The following is a 22,243-nucleotide window of genomic DNA, read 5'->3' as shown; positions in this document are numbered from 1 at the left end:
AGAGGGTGAATAGGCAAGACAAAAGATTTAAGTGCCTTTGAACTGGATGTTAGTAGGTGCCAGGCGCACCAGTTTAAGAGTGTCAAAAACTGCAACCCTGCTGGGTTTTTCCACACTCAACCGTTTCCTGTGTGTATCAAGAATGGTCCACCACCCAAAGGACATCCAGCCAACTTGACACAACTGTGGGAAGCATTGGAGTCAACATGGGCCAGCATACCTGTGTACCGCTTGACACCTTGTAGAGTCCATGCCCCGACGAATTGAAGCTGTTCTAAGGGAAAGGGGGGAGGGGGGGTGGTGCAACTCAGTATTAGGAAGGTGTAAAACTGAATAAATGTGCCTTTATAAAACCGGCTATACTTCTCACTATAGAGAGCACCAATCACACTGTTGGAGATCTGTTCCTGATAGCTCTATTTTATAGTAAAAAGGGAGCTGCCAAACGACTGAGGCAAGCAGATGAAAGGGCGCAAAAAACTGGAAATTCAATTCTGAAACTAGTGTTGTGGCACAACGCTAGATGGACATCAAGAATGAGGCCGATAATAGATGTGACCATGAGCCATAGTTGATGTGGTTACGTGCGGTCCGTGTACCAAATTATTTTCTATAAAAATAAAAAAAACTCAAAAAGCAGAGCAGCATGTCATCACGAATAAGGAAAGAATAACCAGAAACCGCTGTGCTCGTTAACCATTATTTAGATGCAGAGTTCAAAGAAAAGTTCACGTTTGCGGTATACAAGGCCATTGGAAAGTGTTTCGCATAGCGCTTGCCTGTGAAAATGGGCAGACTGCTTGTTGGGGGAGGGTTGGTTTGGGGGAAGGGAGGAGAATACCACCCAGTGAGATGGGGGCTGGGGTTGCGCTCATAGGAAACAGTTGTGCTGCCTACAAGGCCTCACACTATGCAGTGGGGCCACCCAGATGCAGGCAGAATTTGTTTATTTTTATCCTTTGGGGAAAATTGTTCAGTGTGAGATGTTTATTAGGGCTTTGATTTGTCATGTGTAAACCTTTGCTTGCAGGGTGTGTGTATACACAAGTTGGAATTGTGTATAGTAGAGGTTTGGGGTCAAGAAGGAGAAAGGAAAGGAGGAAAGCCCCCACACTGAGTGCTAGGCAGAGGTGCATGGGTCATCCTCCAGCTGTCTCTGTTGATGTCATAGGGCTAGAATGCAGCTCCGGGGTAGGGCATGTGTACAAACACAGGGAAACATTTAAAACTACTTAAACAAAATAAACATGAGAACACAAGCATCAGGCAAATGGTTGGTTGGTTGATAAATGCAACAAAATAACATTACGTTAAGGATGACATATCAATAGGAATACGTTTAATTAAAAAAACTTACACTCAAATAATTTCAAAGCTGGACAAATTTTCATTTTGTATACAAATACATTGAAAACATGAATTGTTAACATTCTTTCATGGACATCTATGGTATGTAGTGAGAGGCTTTACATGTTAGAGGTAATGTTTTATTTATTTTGCCATTCATTAAAGTTAGCGGAATTGAATTTATGCCCAATTGAACCCTTGCACAATAGTTAATGCATGATAAAACATTCACAACTCAATGGTACTTTTAATAGCACCATATTTCCAAGTGAACAAGTTGAGTGGCTGTCCCTCTCAGCAATAACCTGATTTGGGCGACAGCCTTGCCAGTCGCTCGCCATCGATGGCAGATTGCAATGCCAGGACTGTGTCTGTCAACAAGAGTAAGCCAAGGCCACAAAGTTAGAAAATCTAGAGGGCACACCTGGGACCAACATTGGCTTTAGATCTGGTTCCTCAACACATTCACATACCCAGTAATTTTCTTGCGTAGTCCACAATATCTGTCACCCCAGCCTCAATGTCATATGATGGCATCTCCATTGGCTTGAGAAAATCACTGGCCCTCTGTACAACACATAAGAAAACAAAGACATATGAAACTTACCCATTCAATACAGTCATTTGAAGTGTCAAATATTTTATTACATTTCAATTCAAGCCAAAAATTGGTGCCGTTATAATTTCAGAATGTCAGAACTTTATATTCATCTCCACCATGTGAAAATGACACGTTTCTATGTTTTTTGTTAAAAAAGATAAGTGTTTCCAATGACATCAACCAATTAGTAGGCAATACCTACTCATAATTGTTTTTTTTTAATCACACGATGCACACCAATGATGTCATTGCAAACACTTATCTTACTCTCTCTTTTTTTACTACAAAAAATAGAAAAGCACAATTTTCACATACGTTGATGTTGGGGTGGTGCTGGAGATTGTGAATATGAAGTTGACATTTTTGGGAATTTCCCTTTAACATGAGGTGAGAAAAAAAAAGCTAGGTATACCGTCAACTCCTCATGCACTCTCTCCTCCAGCTCAGACACCTGGGAAATGGCCTCATACATGTCGGTCATGGGCACAATGGAGTCCTGCAAACAAGACTGGGAGTTAATATTCTTGAAGGCATCACTGTCTAGTGTCCACTTGAGTACTTGATACTATGTCAGACTGAAGACCAGGAAGTATCTAGTACCATCTCTTTAAAGTGACATATTTTCAGTGACAAGCAACTAAACAGGGGCTGCATCTGAAATGGCACCCCACCTCCTAGTCAGGGCCTAAAATTAACACACGACACTGCAAAATGCAGGTCGAATTTGGCATTGGTGGGTAAAATGTCTATTTCACCAGCAACATTGGCAGGTGGTCAGGGCTCCACAGTGTGCACTTCATTCGCATTTGTGAATAAAAATAGTAAAGTATGATCACATTTATAGTCAAATTAATGCTGCAGTAGCTGTTTTCAAAGTATTTCTGCAGTTTTGTTTCATAGCTGATAAATTAAATTGCACAAAGTCAAAGAAGTACGAATCCTATAGCATATCCCACCTCACGCTGCAACACTGCCTGGCTGGGGGCCGTGCGCAGGTTAAGAGCTGAGCAGAGGCATAAAAGTTGGCTTTTTTGGCTATTTAAATTGTTTTGTTCACAAGCTAGGTTGTTTTTCAATGTTTGAGTTTCAACTGCTAGGGAAGAGAAGACAACGCTGCTACTAGTCAGACAATCTCACAGGCACAAACATGACTAACAATTGTAACCGCCCAACCTTAAAGGGGAGGTGAACATTTGTCTCATCTGTGATATTTTGGTTAAGACTCACATCACAAAAAATGAAATGAAATTAAAACAATATACCACATTACTTCTTAGTAGTAATACATTTATTGTTTTCGAAACATTACAAAGCATGCTCATCCATTTGTGTTTTGTTTGTGTAATTTCAGCGACATTCTTATTCTATTTTGGCTGGTAAAAAATCTGAGTGGTGGGTAGATTTTTTATCTAACTGCCACAGTGGCTGGCGAACCAAAAAGCACTACTTTATCACACCCAAGGTCTTTCGATCTCACCTCCTCTGAGGAGCTGTTCTCCACTTCCATCTCATCAATCTTCTTGGGAAGATCAGCATCATTCACCCTGGATGTCCCGTTCAGTCCCTTCGCTCTATGACAAGGAACAAAATACATAAGAAACATTTACCACTGAAAATCAACAACAACATACTTACTATCCATTCATGGGTTTGAGTGTACCTGTCTGCATAGCGTAGTGTGTTTAGAGTGTAATCGCATGAGGCCATTCCAGGAGACACCATAGCAATCTGGAACATAAGAAAACCAATAAACATTATAGCCGATATTAAGTATAGGGACAAAGTGGAGGAGCAATTCAGCGGGTCGAATAAGAGGCGTATGTGGCAGGGGCTCCTAACGATCACAGATTACAAAAAGAAAGCCAGCCACGTCACGGACACTAACGCCGCCCTACCAGATGAGCTAAACACCTTATTCCCCACGCTTCGAGCACAACGACGACTGAGCGGACAAGGAGAGCCCCTGAGGACAACAAGGGTTACGTACTTACGGTCTCCACAGAGGACCTGTGTAAGTCATTCAAACGTGTTAACCCTCGTAAGGCTGCCGGCCCAGACGGCATCCCTAGCCACGCCCTCAGAGCATGTGCAGACCAGCTGGCTGTTGTGTTTTCGGACATTTTCAATCTCTCTAGCTCAGGCCGCTATCCCCACCTGCTTCAAGATGTCCACTATCATCCCCGTGCCCAAGAAAGGGAAAGTAACTGAATGACTAGCGACCCGTAGCACTCACTCACTTCATCATGAAGTGCTTCAAGAGGCTAGTCAAAGACCACATCACCTCTTCCCTCCCCGACACACTCAACCCGCTCCAATTCGCCTACCGCCCGACAGATTCACGGACGATGCAAATGCCATTGTACTGCACATTGCCCTCACCCACCTGGACAAAAGGAATGCATTTGTGAGGATTCTGTTCATCGACTACAGCTCGGCCTTCAATACCATAGTGCCCTCTAAGCTTAACACAAAGCTCACGGCCCTGAACTCCTCCCTATGCAACTGGGTCCTGGACTTCCTGACAGGCCACCCCCTAGGTGGTGAAGGTAGGCAACATTACCTCTTCCACACTGATTCTCGCTGACGACATGACAGTAGTAGGCCTGATTACCAACAATGACGAGACTGCCTACAGGGAGGATGTGAGTACTCTGACGGCGTGGTGCCAGGTAAAAAAAACCTCTCCTTAAAGTCAGAAATACAAAAAGGAGCTTATTGTGGACTTCAGGAGGAACAAGGCTAGGCACGCCCCCTTCCTCATCAACGGAGCCACCATGGAGACTGTCAAAAATGTACGCTGAGGAACTTGACATCTCCAAGGAGCTGAAATGGTTAAACCACACACACACTGGTGAAGGCAAGACAGTGACTCTTCAACCTCATGATGCTGAAAAAATGTGGCCTGTCTCCAAACTGTCGGGCTGCATCACACTGGTACGGCAACTCCACCGGCGCGGACTGCAAGGTGCTACAGAGGGTGGTATGCTCAACCGTACACACCCTTGGGTGCACACTGCCTGCCCTCAGGACACCTACACCACCAGGGGTCGCAGGAAGGACAAAAGGATCATCAGGGACCCCAGCCACGGCCAGTTCTCCCCGTTTCCATCATTCAGACGCAGGCAGTATAGGAGCATCATGGCAAAAACTGTAAGACTGGCCAATAGCTTGTACACCCAGATCAGGCTGCTGAATAGACACCACTAGTCAGCTACCTGCTCCCACTGTCCCCCTCCTGCCACCCCAGACTTCCTACCCCCCCCTAATAATAAGACATTTTTCAGACTGTGCCTCTAGACCTAAAGCCCAAAGAAAGGAGGAGGAGTCAAGCCTTACCATGCATGTCCTGGAGTTCTCTCCGATGAAGGAATCTCGGAGCACCTGTGTCAGCTTGCTCATCCTGAAGGGTATGTGGTGGCTGTCCATCCCCAATGAGCGAATACATTCCTACAGGGAGAGGAGGAAGCAAGCAAGCAGCGTTCAAACCAGCATTTCGCAAACTAGGGGTCGCGACCCCACACAAGAGAAACTGAAATTAAAAAAAGAACGCTTGGTTCATAGAACCGGGGTTACGTCAGTAACCTCTGGTAGCCACTAGATGCAGTTGTAATAAACAGAGTGGTTTCAGTTTTCTTCCTACAAATGTGGCTCTATCCTTTGAACCGTTTAAACTACAAAGTATTATGATCCCACCACTGAAAGACACGACTCTCAGGAACATGTATAAGCCTTCTGTTTCCCTCCACAATGCCCACAAGCCGCAGGATTCATTAGAACAGAGTTGACAAGACCAGGCACTAAATCAGACTGGGAAAAAGAACAATGACGTTGTTTTCTACACATTATTGCCTGATGATCTTCTGAACTTCCCAATACCTTTCTGATGCATTTCAGTCTCTTCAAACCATACCTCCTTCAGATTGAAATACTGTCAAAAGTACTCAGACTGATTTGTAATAGAATAATATGCCCAATTAAAAACGTAAATGTCGATTACTTTTTTTGTTATTATTATTATACATTGATAAAAAAATGTACATGGTGGCGTCGCGGAAAAAAAGTGATATCAAAACGGCGTCGCGGGCCAAAAAAGTTTCAAAAAAGGTTATTTTGAGGTCACAAGATATTGTTACATTGATACACTGTTGACATTGCCTACACATTTCTGAAGGCTTATGCTGTATATAGAGGTGGTTCATACCTGCTATATGATCAGGGTCATATTCTCTAGGCATAAAACTGAAGAAAACGGACTGCAACAGAGGGACTAACTGAACATGTCCAATTAGAAACACCTGTTCCCATTTTCTGTTGCAAAACATTTTGCTACGGTGTGTTCACTAATGAATACGACCCAGGTAAAGGGAGGTCTAAAGAGTGAGAATAGAAGGACAGTAGACAGTAGTTGTATTCACCTTGAGAGCCAGCAGGCTGCGGTTGATCTCGGCCGTCTCTACGAGGGTTTGTCTGTCGTTGCTGCTGACGTCTGTGCCCCTTTCGTTCCCCGCCAGGTCCACCAGGGAGAACTTTCCGTGCAGCTTGTTCCTCCTCCGCAGGATCACCTGCAGGATGGCGTGGGAGCGAGACGAGTTGGCGTTGGCGGACGTCTGGCCAGACGTCCTGAGAAAGATGCATCAGATCGTCGTCACAAATAAATCACTATGCACTTACACTTTAAAATAAGTTGTATTGATCCTTTTTTGTTTCTGGAGGACTCTATAGGGCTTTAGTATGCTAAAGTTAGATGAGATATTCATATTTGTCAAAATACAAAACAGGAACAGAAGACAACACACTTGCTAGACAGGGGGAGGGAAAACCAGGGGTCTGTTCAGGAGGGCGCAACGTTCCAAAATGTACAGTGTAGACAAGATATGATTGTGTGTCAAGCAGAATAGGGAATCCTGTCAGCTCTACTAATTCCATGTATATCTGTAACGTTTTGAATGTTTCACCTCACTGAATACACTCCGGGTGGAGTCAAAACAACATATGTACCTGCATGCACTGCCCATCTCAATCATCTTGATGACGTCTTCAGCACACGACACGTACATCTCCTGCAGGCCGACCACCTGGACCTGTTGTTTCTCATCCTCTAGCACTCTCAGCTTGGCCTTCTTGTTCAGCAGATCAAACACCTGCATATGGGAAGCCAAGTGTTAGTAGTGCTCTGGTCAAAAGTAGTTCACTATATAGGTTGCCATTTGGGACACAACCTTAGTCATATCTAAAATTAGTCTAAACTTCTGTTCCAATCATGATGGATTCTCCACCAACAACAAAACATTTCTACCATCCAAATCACCAAGCTGCTTGAGGAGTACTACGAGTGCTTCCTTCTCACCTTGCCGTTGTAGATCTCAAAGAAGGTCACATAGGGGCACAGGTCCTGACTGGAATATCTCCTCTGCTTCAGAAGGGTGAACACATCCTGAGCTAAAGAACAAGTAAGAGGAACAAGAAGTTACAAGACACTGAAAGACATCATGGAAGTATCGCCTAAGTAAAGGTTATGTACAGTGCATTCGGAAAGTATTACGACCCCTTGACTTTTTCCACATTGTTACGTTACAGCCTTATTCTAAAATGAAATGTAGTTTTTTTGGTGAAAAAAATCACTCAATCTACAGACAATACCCCATAATGACGAAGCAAAAACAGGTTTTTAGAATTGTTTTCAAATGTAAAAAAAAAAAAAAAAACGGAAATCACATTTACATAAGTATTCAGACCCTTTACTCAGTACTTTGTTGAAGCACCTTTGGCAGCAATTACAGCCTCGAGTCTTCTTGGGTATGACGCTGCAAGCTTGGCACACCTGTATTTGGGGAGTTTCTCCCATTCTTCTCTGCAGATCCTCTCAAGCTCTGTCAGGTTGGCTGGGGAGCGTCGCTGCACAGCTATTTTCAGGTCTCTCCAGAGATGTTCGATCTGGTTCAAGTCCGGGCTCTGGCTGGGCCACTCAAGGACATTCAGAGACTTGTCCAGAAGCCACTCCTGCATTGTCTTGGCTGTGTGCTTAGGGTTGTTGTCCTGTTGGAAGGTGAACCTTCACCCCAGTCTGAGGTCCTGAGCGCTCTGGAGCAGGTTTTCATCAAGGATCTCTGTACTTTGCTCCGTTCATCTTTCCATTGATCCTGACTAGTCTCCCAGTCCCTGCCGCTGAAAAACATCCACACAGCATGATTCTGCCAGGTTTCCTCTAGATGTGACGCTTGGCATTCAGGCCAAAGAGTTCAATCTTGGTTTCATCAGACCAGAGAATCTTGTTTCTCATGGTCTGAGAGTTCTTTAGGTGCCTTTTGGCAAACTCCAAGCGGGCTGTCATGTGCCTTTTACGGAGGAGTGGCTTCCTTCTGGTCACTCTACCATAAAGGCCTGATTGGTGGAGTGCTGCAGAGATGGTTGTCCTTCTGGAAGGTTATCCCATCTCCACAGAGGAACTCTGTCAGAGTGACCATCAGGTTCTTGGTCACCTCCCTGACCAAGGCACTTCTTCCCCGATTGCTCAGTTTGGCCGGGCAGCCAGCTTTAGGAAGAGTCTTGGTGGTTCCAAACTTCTTCCATTTAGGAATGATGGAGGCCAATGTGTTCTTGGGGACCTTCAATGCTGCAGAAAGGTTTTGGTACCCTTCCCCAGATCTGTGCCTTGACACAATCCTGTCTTGGAGGTCTACGGACAATTCCTTCAACCTCATGGCTTGGTTTTTGCTCTGACATGCACTGTCAACTGTTGGACCTTATATAGACAAGTGTATGCCTTTCCAAATCATGTCCAATTAATTTAATTTACCACAGGTGGACTCAAATGAAGTTGTAGAAACATCTCAAGGATGATCAATGGAAACAGGATGCACCTGAGCTCAATTTCGAGTCTCATAGCAAAGGTTCTGAATACTTATGTTAATAAGGTATTTCTTTTTTTATTTGTAATACATTAGAAACATTTCTAAAAACCTGTTTTCGCTTTGTCATTATGGGGTAGTGTGTAGATTGATGAGGGAAAAAAATAATGTAATACATTTTAAAATAGAGCTGTAGCGTAACAACATTTTTAAAAAGGGAAGGGGTCTGAATACTTTCCGAATGCACTGTACGTATAACATTTCCGTACATAAAAAAAAAGGGTATCTAAAATGTGAGGTGGATAGATCTATTTTGTAGTATTGCCCTCAGAAATATCAAAATACTTATAGAAAATAATCAAAAGGGATAACTAAGCCAATATTGTAATGTTGATGCCAATAGAAAGTAGGCATAATCAATTACCCGCCAAGGCATAGATCCCTTTGGAGCTATTCTGGCTCTTCCCTGAAAAATCTCCTCCCATTGTCTGAATAGGGTAAAAGATGGGTAAAATGTTACATGAGACAGTACTGCTATAGTGTCAACCTGACAGGTAAAGGGAAAGACTTACATGAGTTTTACCACTTCCAGTTTGTCCGTAAGCAAAACAAGTTGCCATCCCTCCGTCAAAGATGGTCTGGACAAGAGGCTTGGCGGTAAACCTATCATTAACAAATACAAGTATGTGATTGTCTTGCAAAAACAAGTAATGGTGATACAACCAACAAACTTCATACAAGAGAACATACTTGCAAAAGGGTATTTGAACAGAAAGTTAAAAAAATAAAAATCAGCAAATAATAGTAAAATAACCCTGATAGAGAAAACAAACTGAACATAATATTGTTTAGAAAACAATAAAAAGTGAATACCTGTACACTAAGTCATTGGTGGATGACTCGTCAAAGGAGTAGTCAAAATGGAAGACCTGGTTGTCCAAGTATTTGGTCAGGTCCACTTTCTGCTTGGGTTCATGAACGAGCAGCGTTCCATTACCAGGGATAGTCACCACATCAATTTCTTTCTTGGTCACCTCTAAGACAGTCACACATAGAAACTCAACATTAGAATGGACCCAAGAAGCAGGGTGATGATACAAGGAGTGAGTTAAAACGTTCTTAGTTTAGACAATTAAGCATACCTTTATTGTTGAGAGGACGCTTGCGAACACACACACAAATTCTATGAGCTTCAACCTGTTGACCAAAAATAATGATTTAAGATATATTCTCAAATATAATCACTAATTATAAATGCCCTTCCACATTTCAACACTTGTTCATCTTACCGTATCAGATGGAGATAAAGGAAGTACTTCCAAGGTCTCTCTGAAGTCTTCAATCATCTGGTAAAACTGCTTGTTCGGTCGGTTTGTGTCTCCAAACTACAGGAAGCAGAAATACATGTATAAGAGAAGTGATAAACTGTTGGGTCTGTAGTATTTCAAAATATTTGTGTAAATGCTTTCACTGTGCTGGCAACTTCAAATGCATAAAAATGAATTGGGGTGAATTGACAGTAAGTTAGCTATAGACCTACTGGTCTGCATCTACATGAAAGCTCATTTCCACAGGACAATAGTACCATGTAAACATTATACAATGTCTCATACCTTTCCCTTCTTGGGAACCATGTCATAGCTCTTGACTGCATGGGACAATCTTTTGTTCACTGGTTTGCTCATGTCTTGGGGTAGCACGGATCTCCGTCTGTCTGAAAGAGTGAAGATATCAAATGTGATGAATGATGCTCACGAAGATAGCAGGGCGTCTCAGAGTCTAGAATCAGGTCCCCTTGTCCATTTAATGTCTTATTAATTGTGATCTAGAAGGCAAAACTGATCGTAGATCAGCATTCCTCTTCTGAGACTATTTATGAATACAGGTCCAAAGCGATAAACATAGTGATTTGTGTGACTCAAAGTTCCTAAAGCTCACTTGAGGTGACTGAGGAGACACTCTTGGCTTCATTCTCCTTCAGGGCCTCATTGACTGGCGGCAGGACAACAGTCTGTCTCTGATCGTTCCTCTTCCCCTCTCGGTTGGGCACACCTGGAAAATGAAGCATGTTGAATATCAAGAAGACAGAGGGAAATAATTATGAGGGTAATGGAATTAATTATTTGAATAACAGTAAGAGATATAGCCTGAGCGCCAGTCGGTTTGTGCCATCATGCCAACTCCGTCACTCGACAATGACATCAATGGAGTTGGCAAGAGCACAAACAGATCTGGGGCCAGCCTATAAAGGATAGGCAAGAAATCAGAAATCAAATCTTATTTGCCACATGTGCTGAATACAACAGGTGTAGACATTAGTGAAATGCTTACAAGCCCTTAACCAACAATGCAGTTAAGAAAATTTTAAAATTTGAAAAATTACATGTGTTAAGTCAAAAATAGATAAGTCAAAAGTAAAAAATAGCAAATAATTAAAGAGCAGCAGTAAAATAAAATAACAGTAGGGAGGCTATATACAGGGGGCACCGGTTAGTCGAGGTAATTGAGGAAATATGTACATGTGGGTTGAGTTAAAGTGACTATGCATAAATAATAAACAGAGTAGCAGCAGCGTAAAGGGGGGGGGGGGGGGGGGGGGCAATGCAAATAGTCCGGATAGCCATGATTAGCTGTTCAGGAGTCTTATGGCTTGGGGGTAGAAGCTGTTAAGAAGCATTTTGGACCTAGACTTGGCGCTCCGGTACCGCTTGCCGTGCGGTAGCAGAGAGAACAGTCTATGACTAGGGTGGCTGAAGTCTTTGATAATTTTTAGGGCCTTCCACTGACACCGCCTGGTATAGAGGTCCTGGATGGCAGCAAGCTTGGCCCCAGTGATGTACTGGACAGTACGCACTACCCTATGTAGTGACTTGTGGTCGGAGGCCGAGCATTTGCCACACCAGGCGGTGATGCAACCAGTCAGGATGCTATCGATGGTGCAGCTGTAGAACTTTGAGGATCTGAGGACCCATGCCAAATATTTTCAGTCTCCTGAGGGGGAATAGGCTTTGTTGTACCCTCTTCACAACAGTCTTGGTGTGTTTGGACCATGATAGTTCGTTGGTGATATGGACACCAAGAAACTTGAAGCTCTCAACCTGTTCCACTACAGCCCTGTCGATGAGAATGGGGGCGTGCTTAGTCCTCTTTTTCCCCCCTGTAGTCCACAATCATCTCCTTTGTCTTGATCACGTTGAGGGAGAGGTTGTTATCCTGGCACCACACGGCCAGGTCTCTGACCTCCTCCCTATAGGCCGTCTCATCGTTGTCGGTGAGCAGGCCTACCACTGTTGTGTCGTCGGCAAACTTAATGATGGTGTTGGAGTCGTGCCTGGCCATGCAGTCATGGGTGAACAGGGAGTACAGGGGGGGACTGAGCACGCACCCCTGTGGGGCCCCTGTGTTGAGAATCAGCGTGGCAGATGTGTTGTTACCTACCCTTACCACCTGGGGGCGGCCCGTCAGGAAGTCCAGGATCCAGTTGCAGAGGGAGGTGTTTAGTCCCAGGGTCCTTAGCTTAGTGATGAGCTTTGAGGGCACTATGGTGTTGAACGCTGAGCTGTAGTCAATGAACAGCATTCTCACGTAGGTGTTCCTCTTGTCCAGGTGGGAAAGGGCAGTGTGGAGTGCAATAGAGATTGCATCATCTGTGGATCTGTTGGGGCGGTATGTAAATTGGAGTGGGTCTAGGGTTTCTGGGATAATGGTGTTGATGTGAGCCATGACCAGCCTTTCAATCACAAAATGAGAAGCAACCCCCACCTGAAGCTTTGAGGACAGAAGGTGGATACTCTGAAGACAGGAAGTCTTGTTTAGTCTTAGCAGGCTCAGAGATTGGAGGAGGGGGCCGGAACAAGCATGTCTGCCGTATGGACTTTCTGGGAAGTGGAACTGAGAAGAAGAGAATACATTTAGCATAACACCTTTACCACTACAGTTGAATGAAGTAGTCTTGGTATGATTAATAACGCTTGTTCATCATCCTTCTGATCCCAACACTAGACACTAAACACTAAACCATAGAAATATAATGATTTCTATTTAGGCCTAGTAAACAGCTGGCCAGCTCCTTTACCACCACTAATCCTCTATGTGTGTTCAATTTTAGCTGGGTGAATCAGGCATGCCATAAGCCACGTCAAACTCATTCCAAGGAGGGCCGAGTGTCTGTGGGTTTTTGATCCACCATTGTACTTGATTGATGAATTAAGGTCACTAATTAGTAAGGAACTTCCCTTTGTTGAACAAGTTGAGGAGACTAAATTACTTGGTGTTACCTTAGATTGTAAACTGTCATGGTCAAAATATATAGATTCAATGGTTGTAAAGATGGGGAGAGGTCTGTCCATAATACTTTGACACCACACTCCAAAAAGCAAGTCCTGCAGGCTCTAGTTGTCTTATCTTGATTATTGTTCAGTCATGTGGTCAAGTGCTGCAAAGAAAATACCTAAACTCAGCAAATAAATAAACTTCCTCTCACTGTCAACTGCGTTTACTTTCAGCAAACTTAACATGTGTAAATATTTGTATGACCATAAGATGATTCAACAACAGACAAACTGAACAAGTTCCACAGACTAACAGAAATTGAATAACGTGTCCCTGAACAAAGGGGGGGGGGGGGGGGGGGGGGGGGGGTCAAAATCAAAAGTAAGAGTATCTGGTGTGGCCACCAGCTGCATTAAGTACTGCAGTGCATCTCCTCCTCATGGACTGCACCAGATTTGCCAGTTCTTGCTGTGAGATGTTACCCCACTCTTCCACCAAGGCACCTGCAAGTTCCCAGACATTTCTGGGGGGAATGGCCCTAGCCCTCACCCTCCGATCCAACAGGTCCCAGACGTGCTCAATGGGATAGAGATCCGGGCTCTTCGCTGGCCATGGCAAAACATTTCATGTCCAGCCTCTCTCGGACAGTCTGAGCACTGATGGAGGGATTGTGCGTTCCTGGTGTAACTCGGGCAGTTGTTGTTGCCATCCTGTACCTGACCCGCAGGTGTGATGTTCGGATGTACCGATCCTGTGCAGGTGTTGTTACACGTGGTCTGCCACTGCGAGGACGATCAGCTGTCCGTCCTGTAGCGCTGTCTTAGGCATCTCACAGTAGGGACATTGCAATTTATTTCCTTGGCCACATCTGCAGTCCTCATGCCTCCTTGCAGCATGCCTAAGGCACGTTCACGCAGATGAGCAGGGACCCTGGGCTTCTTTTTTTTGTGTTTTTCCAGAGTCAGTAGAAAGGCCTCTTTAGTGTCCTAAGTTTTCATAACTGTGACCTTAATTGCCTACCGTCTGTAAGCTGTTTGTGTCTTAACGACTGTTCCACAGGTGCATGTTCATTAATTGTTTATGGTTCATTGAACAAGCATGGGAAACAGAGTTTCAACCCTTTCCAATGAAGATCTGTGAAGTTATTTGGATTTTTACAAATTATCTTTGCAAGACAGGGTACTGAAAAAGGGACGTTTCTTTTTTTGCTGAGTTTAGTTAACCTCTTAAGGATCGGACCCTTTTCTTCCAATTTTCATCTAAAATGACATACCCAAATCTAACTGCCTGTAGGTCAGGACCTGAAGCAAGGATATGCATATTCTTGATACCATTTCAAAGGAAAAACATTGAAGTTTGTGGAAATGTGAAATTTATGTAGGAGAATATAACACAGAGCCGGTAAAAGATAATACAAAAAAACAACATGCGTTTTCTATTTATTTATTCCATCATCTTTGAAATGCAAGAGAAAGGCCACAATATATTGCAGTTTAGGCACAATTTAGATTTTGGCCACTAGATGGCAGCAGTGTGCGTGCGCAAAGTTTCAGATTGATCCAGTGACGCGTTGCAATACTGGACTATTTTGTATCAAGTCTGGCCACATATGCCGAATTGGTCAACTGGTACATTTCCAAGTACATAACTATAGAGAACATACAAAAATGATATGGTAATACAAAATGTAAATTTACACACTCCCAGGAATGTCATACATGATGGATCATTAGCTTATACACTAACTTTCACACATCTAGTTGGCCGGGCGGGGTGGGTGTGGAGCCAGAGACAGCAGGGGTTCAAACTGTAGAACCCAGTTCCTACATTTGAATATAAAATTGATTTTATCAAACAAAACTATGCTAAATGTTATCTCTGGGACCCTTAGGATGACAAATCAGAGCAAGATTACTGAACGTAAGTACATTATTTACCTTCAGAGGTGAATGTATCAAACCAATTGCCGTGATACGTTTTTTTGTTGTTGTGCACTCTCCTCAAACAATAGCATGGTATTTTTTCAATGTAATAGCTATTGTAAATTGGACAGTGCAGTTAGATTAACAAGAATGTAAGCTTTCTGCCCATATATGACATGTCTATGTCCTGGAAAGTTTGCTGTTACTTACAACAGTCATGCTAATCACATTAGCGCACGTTAGCTCAACCGTCCTGTATACGGGACACCGATCCCGTAGAGGTTAAGCTGCTGCTAGCCCAGAACAGAGTGGCACGTCTTGCTCTTCATTGGAATCAGAAGGCTATTATAAATAATATGCATGCCAGTCTCTCCTGGCTAAAAGTTGAGGAGAATGACTGCATCACTTCTTTTTATAAGAAACATTGTGTGGAAAATTCCAAATTGTTTACATAGTCAACTTATACACGGCTCTGACACACACACTTACCCCACCAGACATGCCACCAGTCAGCCACCAATTGTGCAAGTTCTCCCACTTAAAAAGGATGAGGCGCCTGTAATTTTCATCATAGGTACACGTCAACTATGACAGACAAAATGAGAAAAAAATGATCCAGAAAATCACATTGTAGGATTTTTAATGAATTGATTTGCAAATTATGGTGGAAAATAAGTATTTGGTGAATAACAAAAGTTTCTCAATACTTTGTTATATACCCTTTGTTGGCAATGACACAGGTCAAACGTTTTCTGTAAGTCTTCACAAGGTTTTCACACACTGTTGCTGGTATTTTGGCCCATTCCTCCATGCAGATCTCCTCTAGAGCAGTGATGTTTTGGGGCTGTCGCTGGGCAACACGGACTTTCAACTCCCTCCAAAGATTTTCTATGGGGTTGAGATCTGGAGACTGGCTAGACCACTCCAGGACCTTGAAATGCTTCTTACGAAGCCACTCCTTCGTTGCCCGGGCAGTGTGTTTGGGATCATTGTCATGCTGAAAGACCCAGCCACGTTTCATCTTCAATGCCCTTGCTGATGGAAGGAGGTTTTCACTCAAAATCTCACGATACATGGCCCCATTCATTCTTTCCTTTACACGGATCAGTCGTCCTGGTCCCTTTGCAGAAAAACAGCCCCAAAGCATGATGTTTCCACCCCCATGCTTCACAGTAGGTATGGTGTTCTTTGGATGCAACTCAGCATTCTTTGTCCTCCAAACACGACGAGTTAAGTTTTTACCAAAAAGTTATATTTTGGTTTCATCTGACATTCTCCCAATCCTCTTCTGGATCATACAAATGCACTCTAGCAAACTTCAGACGGACTGGACATGTACTGGCTTAAGCAGGGGGACACGTCTAGCACTGCAGGATTTGAGTCCCTGGCGGCGTAGTGTGTTACTGATGGTAGGCTTTGTTACTTTGGTCCCAGCTCTCCGCAGGTCATTCACTAGGTCCCCCCGTGTGGTTCTGGGATTTTTGCTCACCGCTCTTGTGATCATTTTGACCCCACGGGGTGAGATCTTGCGTGGAGCCCCAGATCGAGGGAGATTATCAGTGGTCTTGTATGTCTTCCATTTCCTAATAATTGCTCCCACAGTTGATTTCTTTAAACCAAGCTGCTTACCTATTGCAGATTCAGTCTTCCCAGCCTGGTGCAGGTCTACAATTTTGTTTCTGGTGTCCTTTGACAGCTCTTTGGTCTTGGCCATAGTGGAGTTTGGAGTGTGACTGTTTGAGGTTGTGGACAGGTGTATTTTATACTGATAACAAGTTCAAACAGGTGACAATTAATACAGGTAACGAGTGGAGGACAGAGGAGCCTCTTAAAGAAGAAGTTACAGGTCTGTGAGAGCCAGAAATCTTGCTTGTTTGTAGGTGACCAAATACTTATTTTCCACCATAATTTGCAAATCAATTCATTAAAAATCCTACAATGTGATTTTCTGGATTTATTTTTTCTCATTTTGTCTGTCATAGTTGACGTGTACCTATGATGAAAATTACAGGCCTCTCTCATCTTTTTAAGTGGGAGAACTTGCACAATTGGTGGCTGACTAAATACTTTTTCCCCCACTGTAGAGCCATTAATGCATGAAACTCCCATCTCATATTGCTCAAATTAACAGCAAACATGGTTTAAAAAACAACAGATAAAGCAACATCTCACGGCACAATGCCTCGCCTCTATTTGACCTAGATATTGTGGGTATGTATTGATATGTAGGCTACGTGTGCCGTTTTTAAATGCATGTAGTTCTGTCCTTCAGCTGTTCTTGTCTATTAATGTTCTGTATGTCGTCATATTTCATGTGTAAGAGTAGACGCTGTTTTCACAACAATGGGGATTCTAATAAAATACCAAATACCCTCACCTGGTTGTCTAGGTCTTAATTAAGACCAAGTCACTTGGCTCTGTCATATCCTCACATGGTCTCTCCTATCATTGCTACGCAGACGACACACAATTAATTTTCTCCTTTCCCCCTTCTGATAAACAGGTGGCGAATCGCATCTCTGCATGTCTGGCAGACATGTCAGTGTGGATGTCGAATCACCACCTCAAGCTGAACCTCGGCAAGACAGAGCTGCTCTTCCTCCTGGGGAAGGACTGCCCGCTCCATGATCTCGCCATCACGGTTGACAACTCCATTGTGTCCTCCTCCCAGAGTGCAAAGAACCTTGGCGTGACCCTGGACAACACCCTGTCGTTCTTCGCTAACATCAAAGCGGTGACCCGATCCTACAGGTTCATGCTCTACAACATTTGCAGAGTACGACCCTACCTTACACAGAAAGCGGCACAGGTCCTAATCCAGGCACTTGTCATCTCCCGTCTGGATTACTGCAACTCGCTGTTGGCTGGGCTCCCTGCCTGTGCCATTAAACCCCTACAACTCATCCAGAACGCTGCAGCCCGTCTGGTGTTCAACCTTCCCAAGTTCTCTCATGTCACCCCGCTCCTCCGCACACTCCACTGTCTTCCAGTTGAGGCTCGCATCTACTACAAGACCATGGTGCTTGCCTACGGAGCTGTGAGGGGAACGGCACCTCCTTACCTTCAGGATCTGATCAGACCCTCCACCCAAACGAGGGCACTACGTTCATCCACCTCTGGCCTGCTAGCTCCCCTACCTCTATGGAAGCACAGTTCCTGCTCAGCCCAGTCAAAGCTATTCGCTGCTATGGCACCCCAATGGTGGAACAAGCTCCCCCACAACGCCAGGACAGCGGAGTCACCGATCACCTTCCGGAGACACTTGAAACCCTACCTCTTTAAGGAATACCTGGAATAGTATAAAGTAATCCTTCCAACGCTTCCCACAGTTGTGTCAAGTTGGTTGGATACCCTTTGGGTGGTGGACCATTTTTGAAAAACACAGCAGCGTTGCAGTTCTTGACAAACCGGTGCACCTGGCACCTACTACCATACCCCATTCAAAGGCACTTAAATATTTTGTCGTGCCCGTTCACCCTCTGAATGGCACTGAAATGCACAATCCATGTCACAATTGTCTCAAGGCTTAGAAATCCTTCTTTAACCGGTCTCCAACCCTTCATCTATACTGATTGAAGTGGTGACATCAATAAGGGATCATAGCTTTCACCTGGATTCACCTGGTCAGTCTGTGTCATGGAAAGAGCGGTTCATAATGTTTGGTATACTCAAGTCTATGTCTATATAGTTTCAACCACAGTAGACTGATTTAAGATAGAATACAGACATATTTTGGAACCTATTCCATATGGAACCTATTGTCACAAAATTGAATTGTAGTTGTAAACAGTATGGTATACATCTTCTCTGTACATGATTGGTAGCCATCACGGACCAAATAGTTAATCAATTATTTATGTACAGATAACGTACTGTCCCACTACAAGGGCAGTTCCACTCAACACCAAAAGTTTGTAAAGTTATTGTGCATCTGAAGATACAGGCCACTGTGATTTTATCTTCAAATCAAGGTACAAGTGTGAGGAAAATAGCCCTATATGATGGGATTCCATCTAATATAAAGTGATTTAGCATATGATTTGCTTAGAGAGCAACATACATTGCATGCAAACCTGTCTCCTCAGGACCCGCTGGAGCAGAAGCTTATGAAGGAAATATCCTTAAAATCAACCATCACACACACACCACACCAATGAAATACACACTTCTAAGACGGGGGTAGGCAACTAGATTCAGCTGCAGGATGATTTTTGTTTCGGAGTGAATGGTTGGGAGCTGGAACATAATTATAATAATTTGTACACTGCAAATTGTCCGCAACTAAGTCCAAAAAAATATTTGAAAGTAAAAATAATTTAATTGTTGATTACATTGAGACATGATCACGTCTCTTTTTTTTTAATTCATGGGAATATTTTCACAGATTTCCTAAATTAACAGATTTTCATAAACTAAACTCATTTTTTGCTGAATTCCTATTGATTTTACAGTCTTTTCTAACCCCCCAAAAACCCTGTTCTAAGACATACTAGAACTACTCCTAATAACTTAAAGACAAATCACTTACGATTGGAAGGAGCAGGGATCCTGGATGAACGGAGACGGCTTTCATATTTCTGGAGAAAATAAAATCACACATGTAGACATTGTTCCTGACTTTAGGACTATCAACTTTCAAATGCAATACACTATGAAGCTCAAGTTCCTAGGCCCACCCCTAGAGTAGGCTTACCTTCTCTCCAGGAGTAGGTGTAGTAGCGGATTTCATGTGCTCAAAAAGCTCTTCATTCAGGGACCATAATTCATTCATTTCGAGCTAAAGGACAGGAATAGCAGCAGTATGTCAACAATCATCCGTTTCAGTTTAAAAGACTTGCAGCACATAGCATAGCTAGATCTTTGAAAGATCCAACTATTGTCATCCAGATCTCTTACACGAGTCCAAACGTATTACATGTCACTCAAACTAGTTTAAACGGGATATTCCACTCAAAGAAACATGTTAGTATTTTGTTCATTAGTCAACTGTTGATATGGTCCCAAAAAAGTATCAGTAAAGTTTAAGATCGAGCACTTTCAGTCAATTGTTCTCTGTAACATAGACAAGGCACTCTTTTGAGTCACTTACCTCCTTTCCCCTGCATACTGATTTCTCAAACCATTCAACCTTCACAGTAGATTTTGTGGAATCAACAGCTTTGACGTTTGCAGGATGCACTCGCCCTATAAACACATTCAGCCATCAGTCACATTACACCACCTGTTAGCAAGTTCACACCAATGCCTAGCTGACTAAACTCCACGGGGAAGGAAGTTGGTGGAGTTCATTAGAAACTTCCTTAACCGTAGAGTTTAGTCAGTTAATCAAACTGCAATGCCCTGCCTGGACCAGAGCTAATATTAGGTAGCTAACGTTAGTCACCCATTTCTACAAGAGGGTAACGTTAACTATACTAGTAAAAACTAACCAACGGATGGCTTCATTATTATCCTGTCCAACTAACGTTAGCAAAGTTAACTACCTAGCTAAATTTACTAAAGTATTTAGCCATCTTGTTTCTTTGTAACTACAGTAGCTAACTATTTAAGTCAGTAGGCACCTGTAATAATTACAGACTATTAGCTAGTTACTGCAAATCAACAACCACACAGGTAAGATTAGCCGTGCCGTGCGCAGTTAACGTTGTGTTGAGTAAATTCGGCTAGCTGTGTTCAACTCATTCACCTATACTATACAGTACAGTAACTGACTTAAGTATTTAAAAAAAAGTTAGTTACTGTAGCTAATACAACAAATAACATCCAAATACATAACGTACGTTCCTGTTAGCTAACTAAGAAGCGAAATCATGTGGGAGGCAAATCTAACTTGCTAACCACCTTAACGTAATGTGTATATTTGGTTGTATTGTGCAGCGCACATTTGAAAAAGAGACCTAGCCAACGTTCCCTGGTAAAATGAAGGTACAATAAATAAAGTTTGCTACACAGCTTACCATCGCTTCTTTGGATGTTGACTGAAAGCCCAACAAGAAGGTTCGTCATAATTGAATCCATGTTTATTCGTGTGCTCACTTGACACTCTTAAAAAGTTATCAAAACCCAGTCAACCGCCAAAAGTTTGAAAGTTGTCTGACGTCACCGGAAGAAGTAGAAAAGGCGATGCTCATTGGTCGGGGGCAAGGATGTTTAGTTTTAGGCTAGTTTATTACCTAATTCGACAATTTGAAAAACAAGCACACATAAAACTTTAAAAAGACACCCATGTACGTGACACAATAAAGTCTGGGACGTATTTCCATTGTGGTCCTCTTGTGACAAGATCGCTCGGCAAGATTGGCAACACGGTTGTAACGTAAACGTCGTCATGGCTAGAAGGACTCTACACTAGCTTTTGTCAAATTAATGTCAGATTGGAATTTTCGTAGCAGATCAGGAGAATTGATGCAGCACAGGCAGGTTAGGATACTTAACATAGCAGGTTAGGATAATTAGGAAAAGGGTTAGGGTTAACTAAAATGCAACTAAAATGTTTGACTTTAATTTGACAAAAGCTGGATCCCTTCCAGCCATGACCTAGTATGGTAGTAAAATATTTACAAAACATAAAAACAAATATAATAAAAACATCTATTACATTATTGCAGTTACCTGCGCAGTTGTCGTATCCATTTGAAGAAGTATGTGGTAATCTTTTATTTTGTACATTTAATAGAAACCATTCACTTGAACTTATGTCGTTTCTGACATTGTGACATATTGCTTGCATTTCCCATTTAAAATATGGGTGTATGATGCAATGACATACATAACCACAGTATGGCAGTAGCTAGCTACCCGTTTGGAACCTCTGTAGCTACCGGCCAGCTGCATGAAAGGTTTTTTTGGAACCTCTGAAATGACAAATGACCGTATACAGTATGATCCGCCACTTCTCACAATGGTGCATGGTGCTCGTTTAGGAAAGTTATATCAAAGCTGAATCAGTCTTGGAAGATCACATAATGATTCATTAGTGTTCAACATAACATAAAAACACCACCTAATTTCTTATGAGTCCCCAAAAATTATCATGTGGCCAAAACTGCCAATTGTTTTATTCATGTAGGCTACACTGTCCCGCGAATGTCCCGCAATAACATCCTGTTGTCCTGCATTTTTATATTTTAAATGTGGTCACCCTAATAAATTATATGACTCAAATCAAATTCAACAATGTCTTACTGTGACTCATTATGTTATTTAGTGTAATCAAAGATTTGATCTTGACACCTTCCACCTTTTATTTAGAT

General features: G+C 42.9%; 1 protein-coding gene across 1 annotated transcript; it reads right to left on the bottom strand.

The window, feature by feature from the left end:
• Positions 1-1,307: 1,307 nt before the first annotated feature.
• On the bottom strand, positions 1,308-21,044 carry LOC311147028 (kinesin-like protein KIF2C). Its single transcript, XM_084183637.1, has 21 exons — positions 20,948-21,044; positions 20,080-20,174; positions 19,684-19,767; positions 19,519-19,567; positions 12,559-12,687; positions 10,735-10,848; positions 10,410-10,510; positions 10,086-10,181; positions 9,939-9,993; positions 9,670-9,832; positions 9,369-9,459; positions 9,221-9,284; positions 7,296-7,387; positions 6,947-7,089; positions 6,364-6,568; positions 5,285-5,395; positions 3,609-3,676; positions 3,426-3,519; positions 2,361-2,444; positions 1,821-1,914; positions 1,308-1,718 (listed from the first exon to the last, which is right to left on the bottom strand). The coding sequence occupies exons 1-21, from the start codon at positions 21,006-21,008 to the stop codon at positions 1,642-1,644; spliced, it is 2,070 nt and encodes a 689-aa protein (XP_084039763.1). The 5' UTR covers positions 21,009-21,044; the 3' UTR covers positions 1,308-1,641.
• Between the last annotated feature and the right edge of the window lie 1,199 nt (positions 21,045-22,243).

The sequence above is a fragment of the Coregonus lavaretus genome (genome assembly GCF_964263955.1).
Source record: "Coregonus lavaretus genome assembly, chromosome: 19".
Lineage (NCBI taxonomy): Eukaryota > Metazoa > Chordata > Actinopteri > Salmoniformes > Salmonidae > Coregonus > Coregonus lavaretus.
The sequence above is the reverse complement of the archived record's forward strand: the minus strand, read 5'-3'. Positions and strand labels throughout refer to the sequence as shown.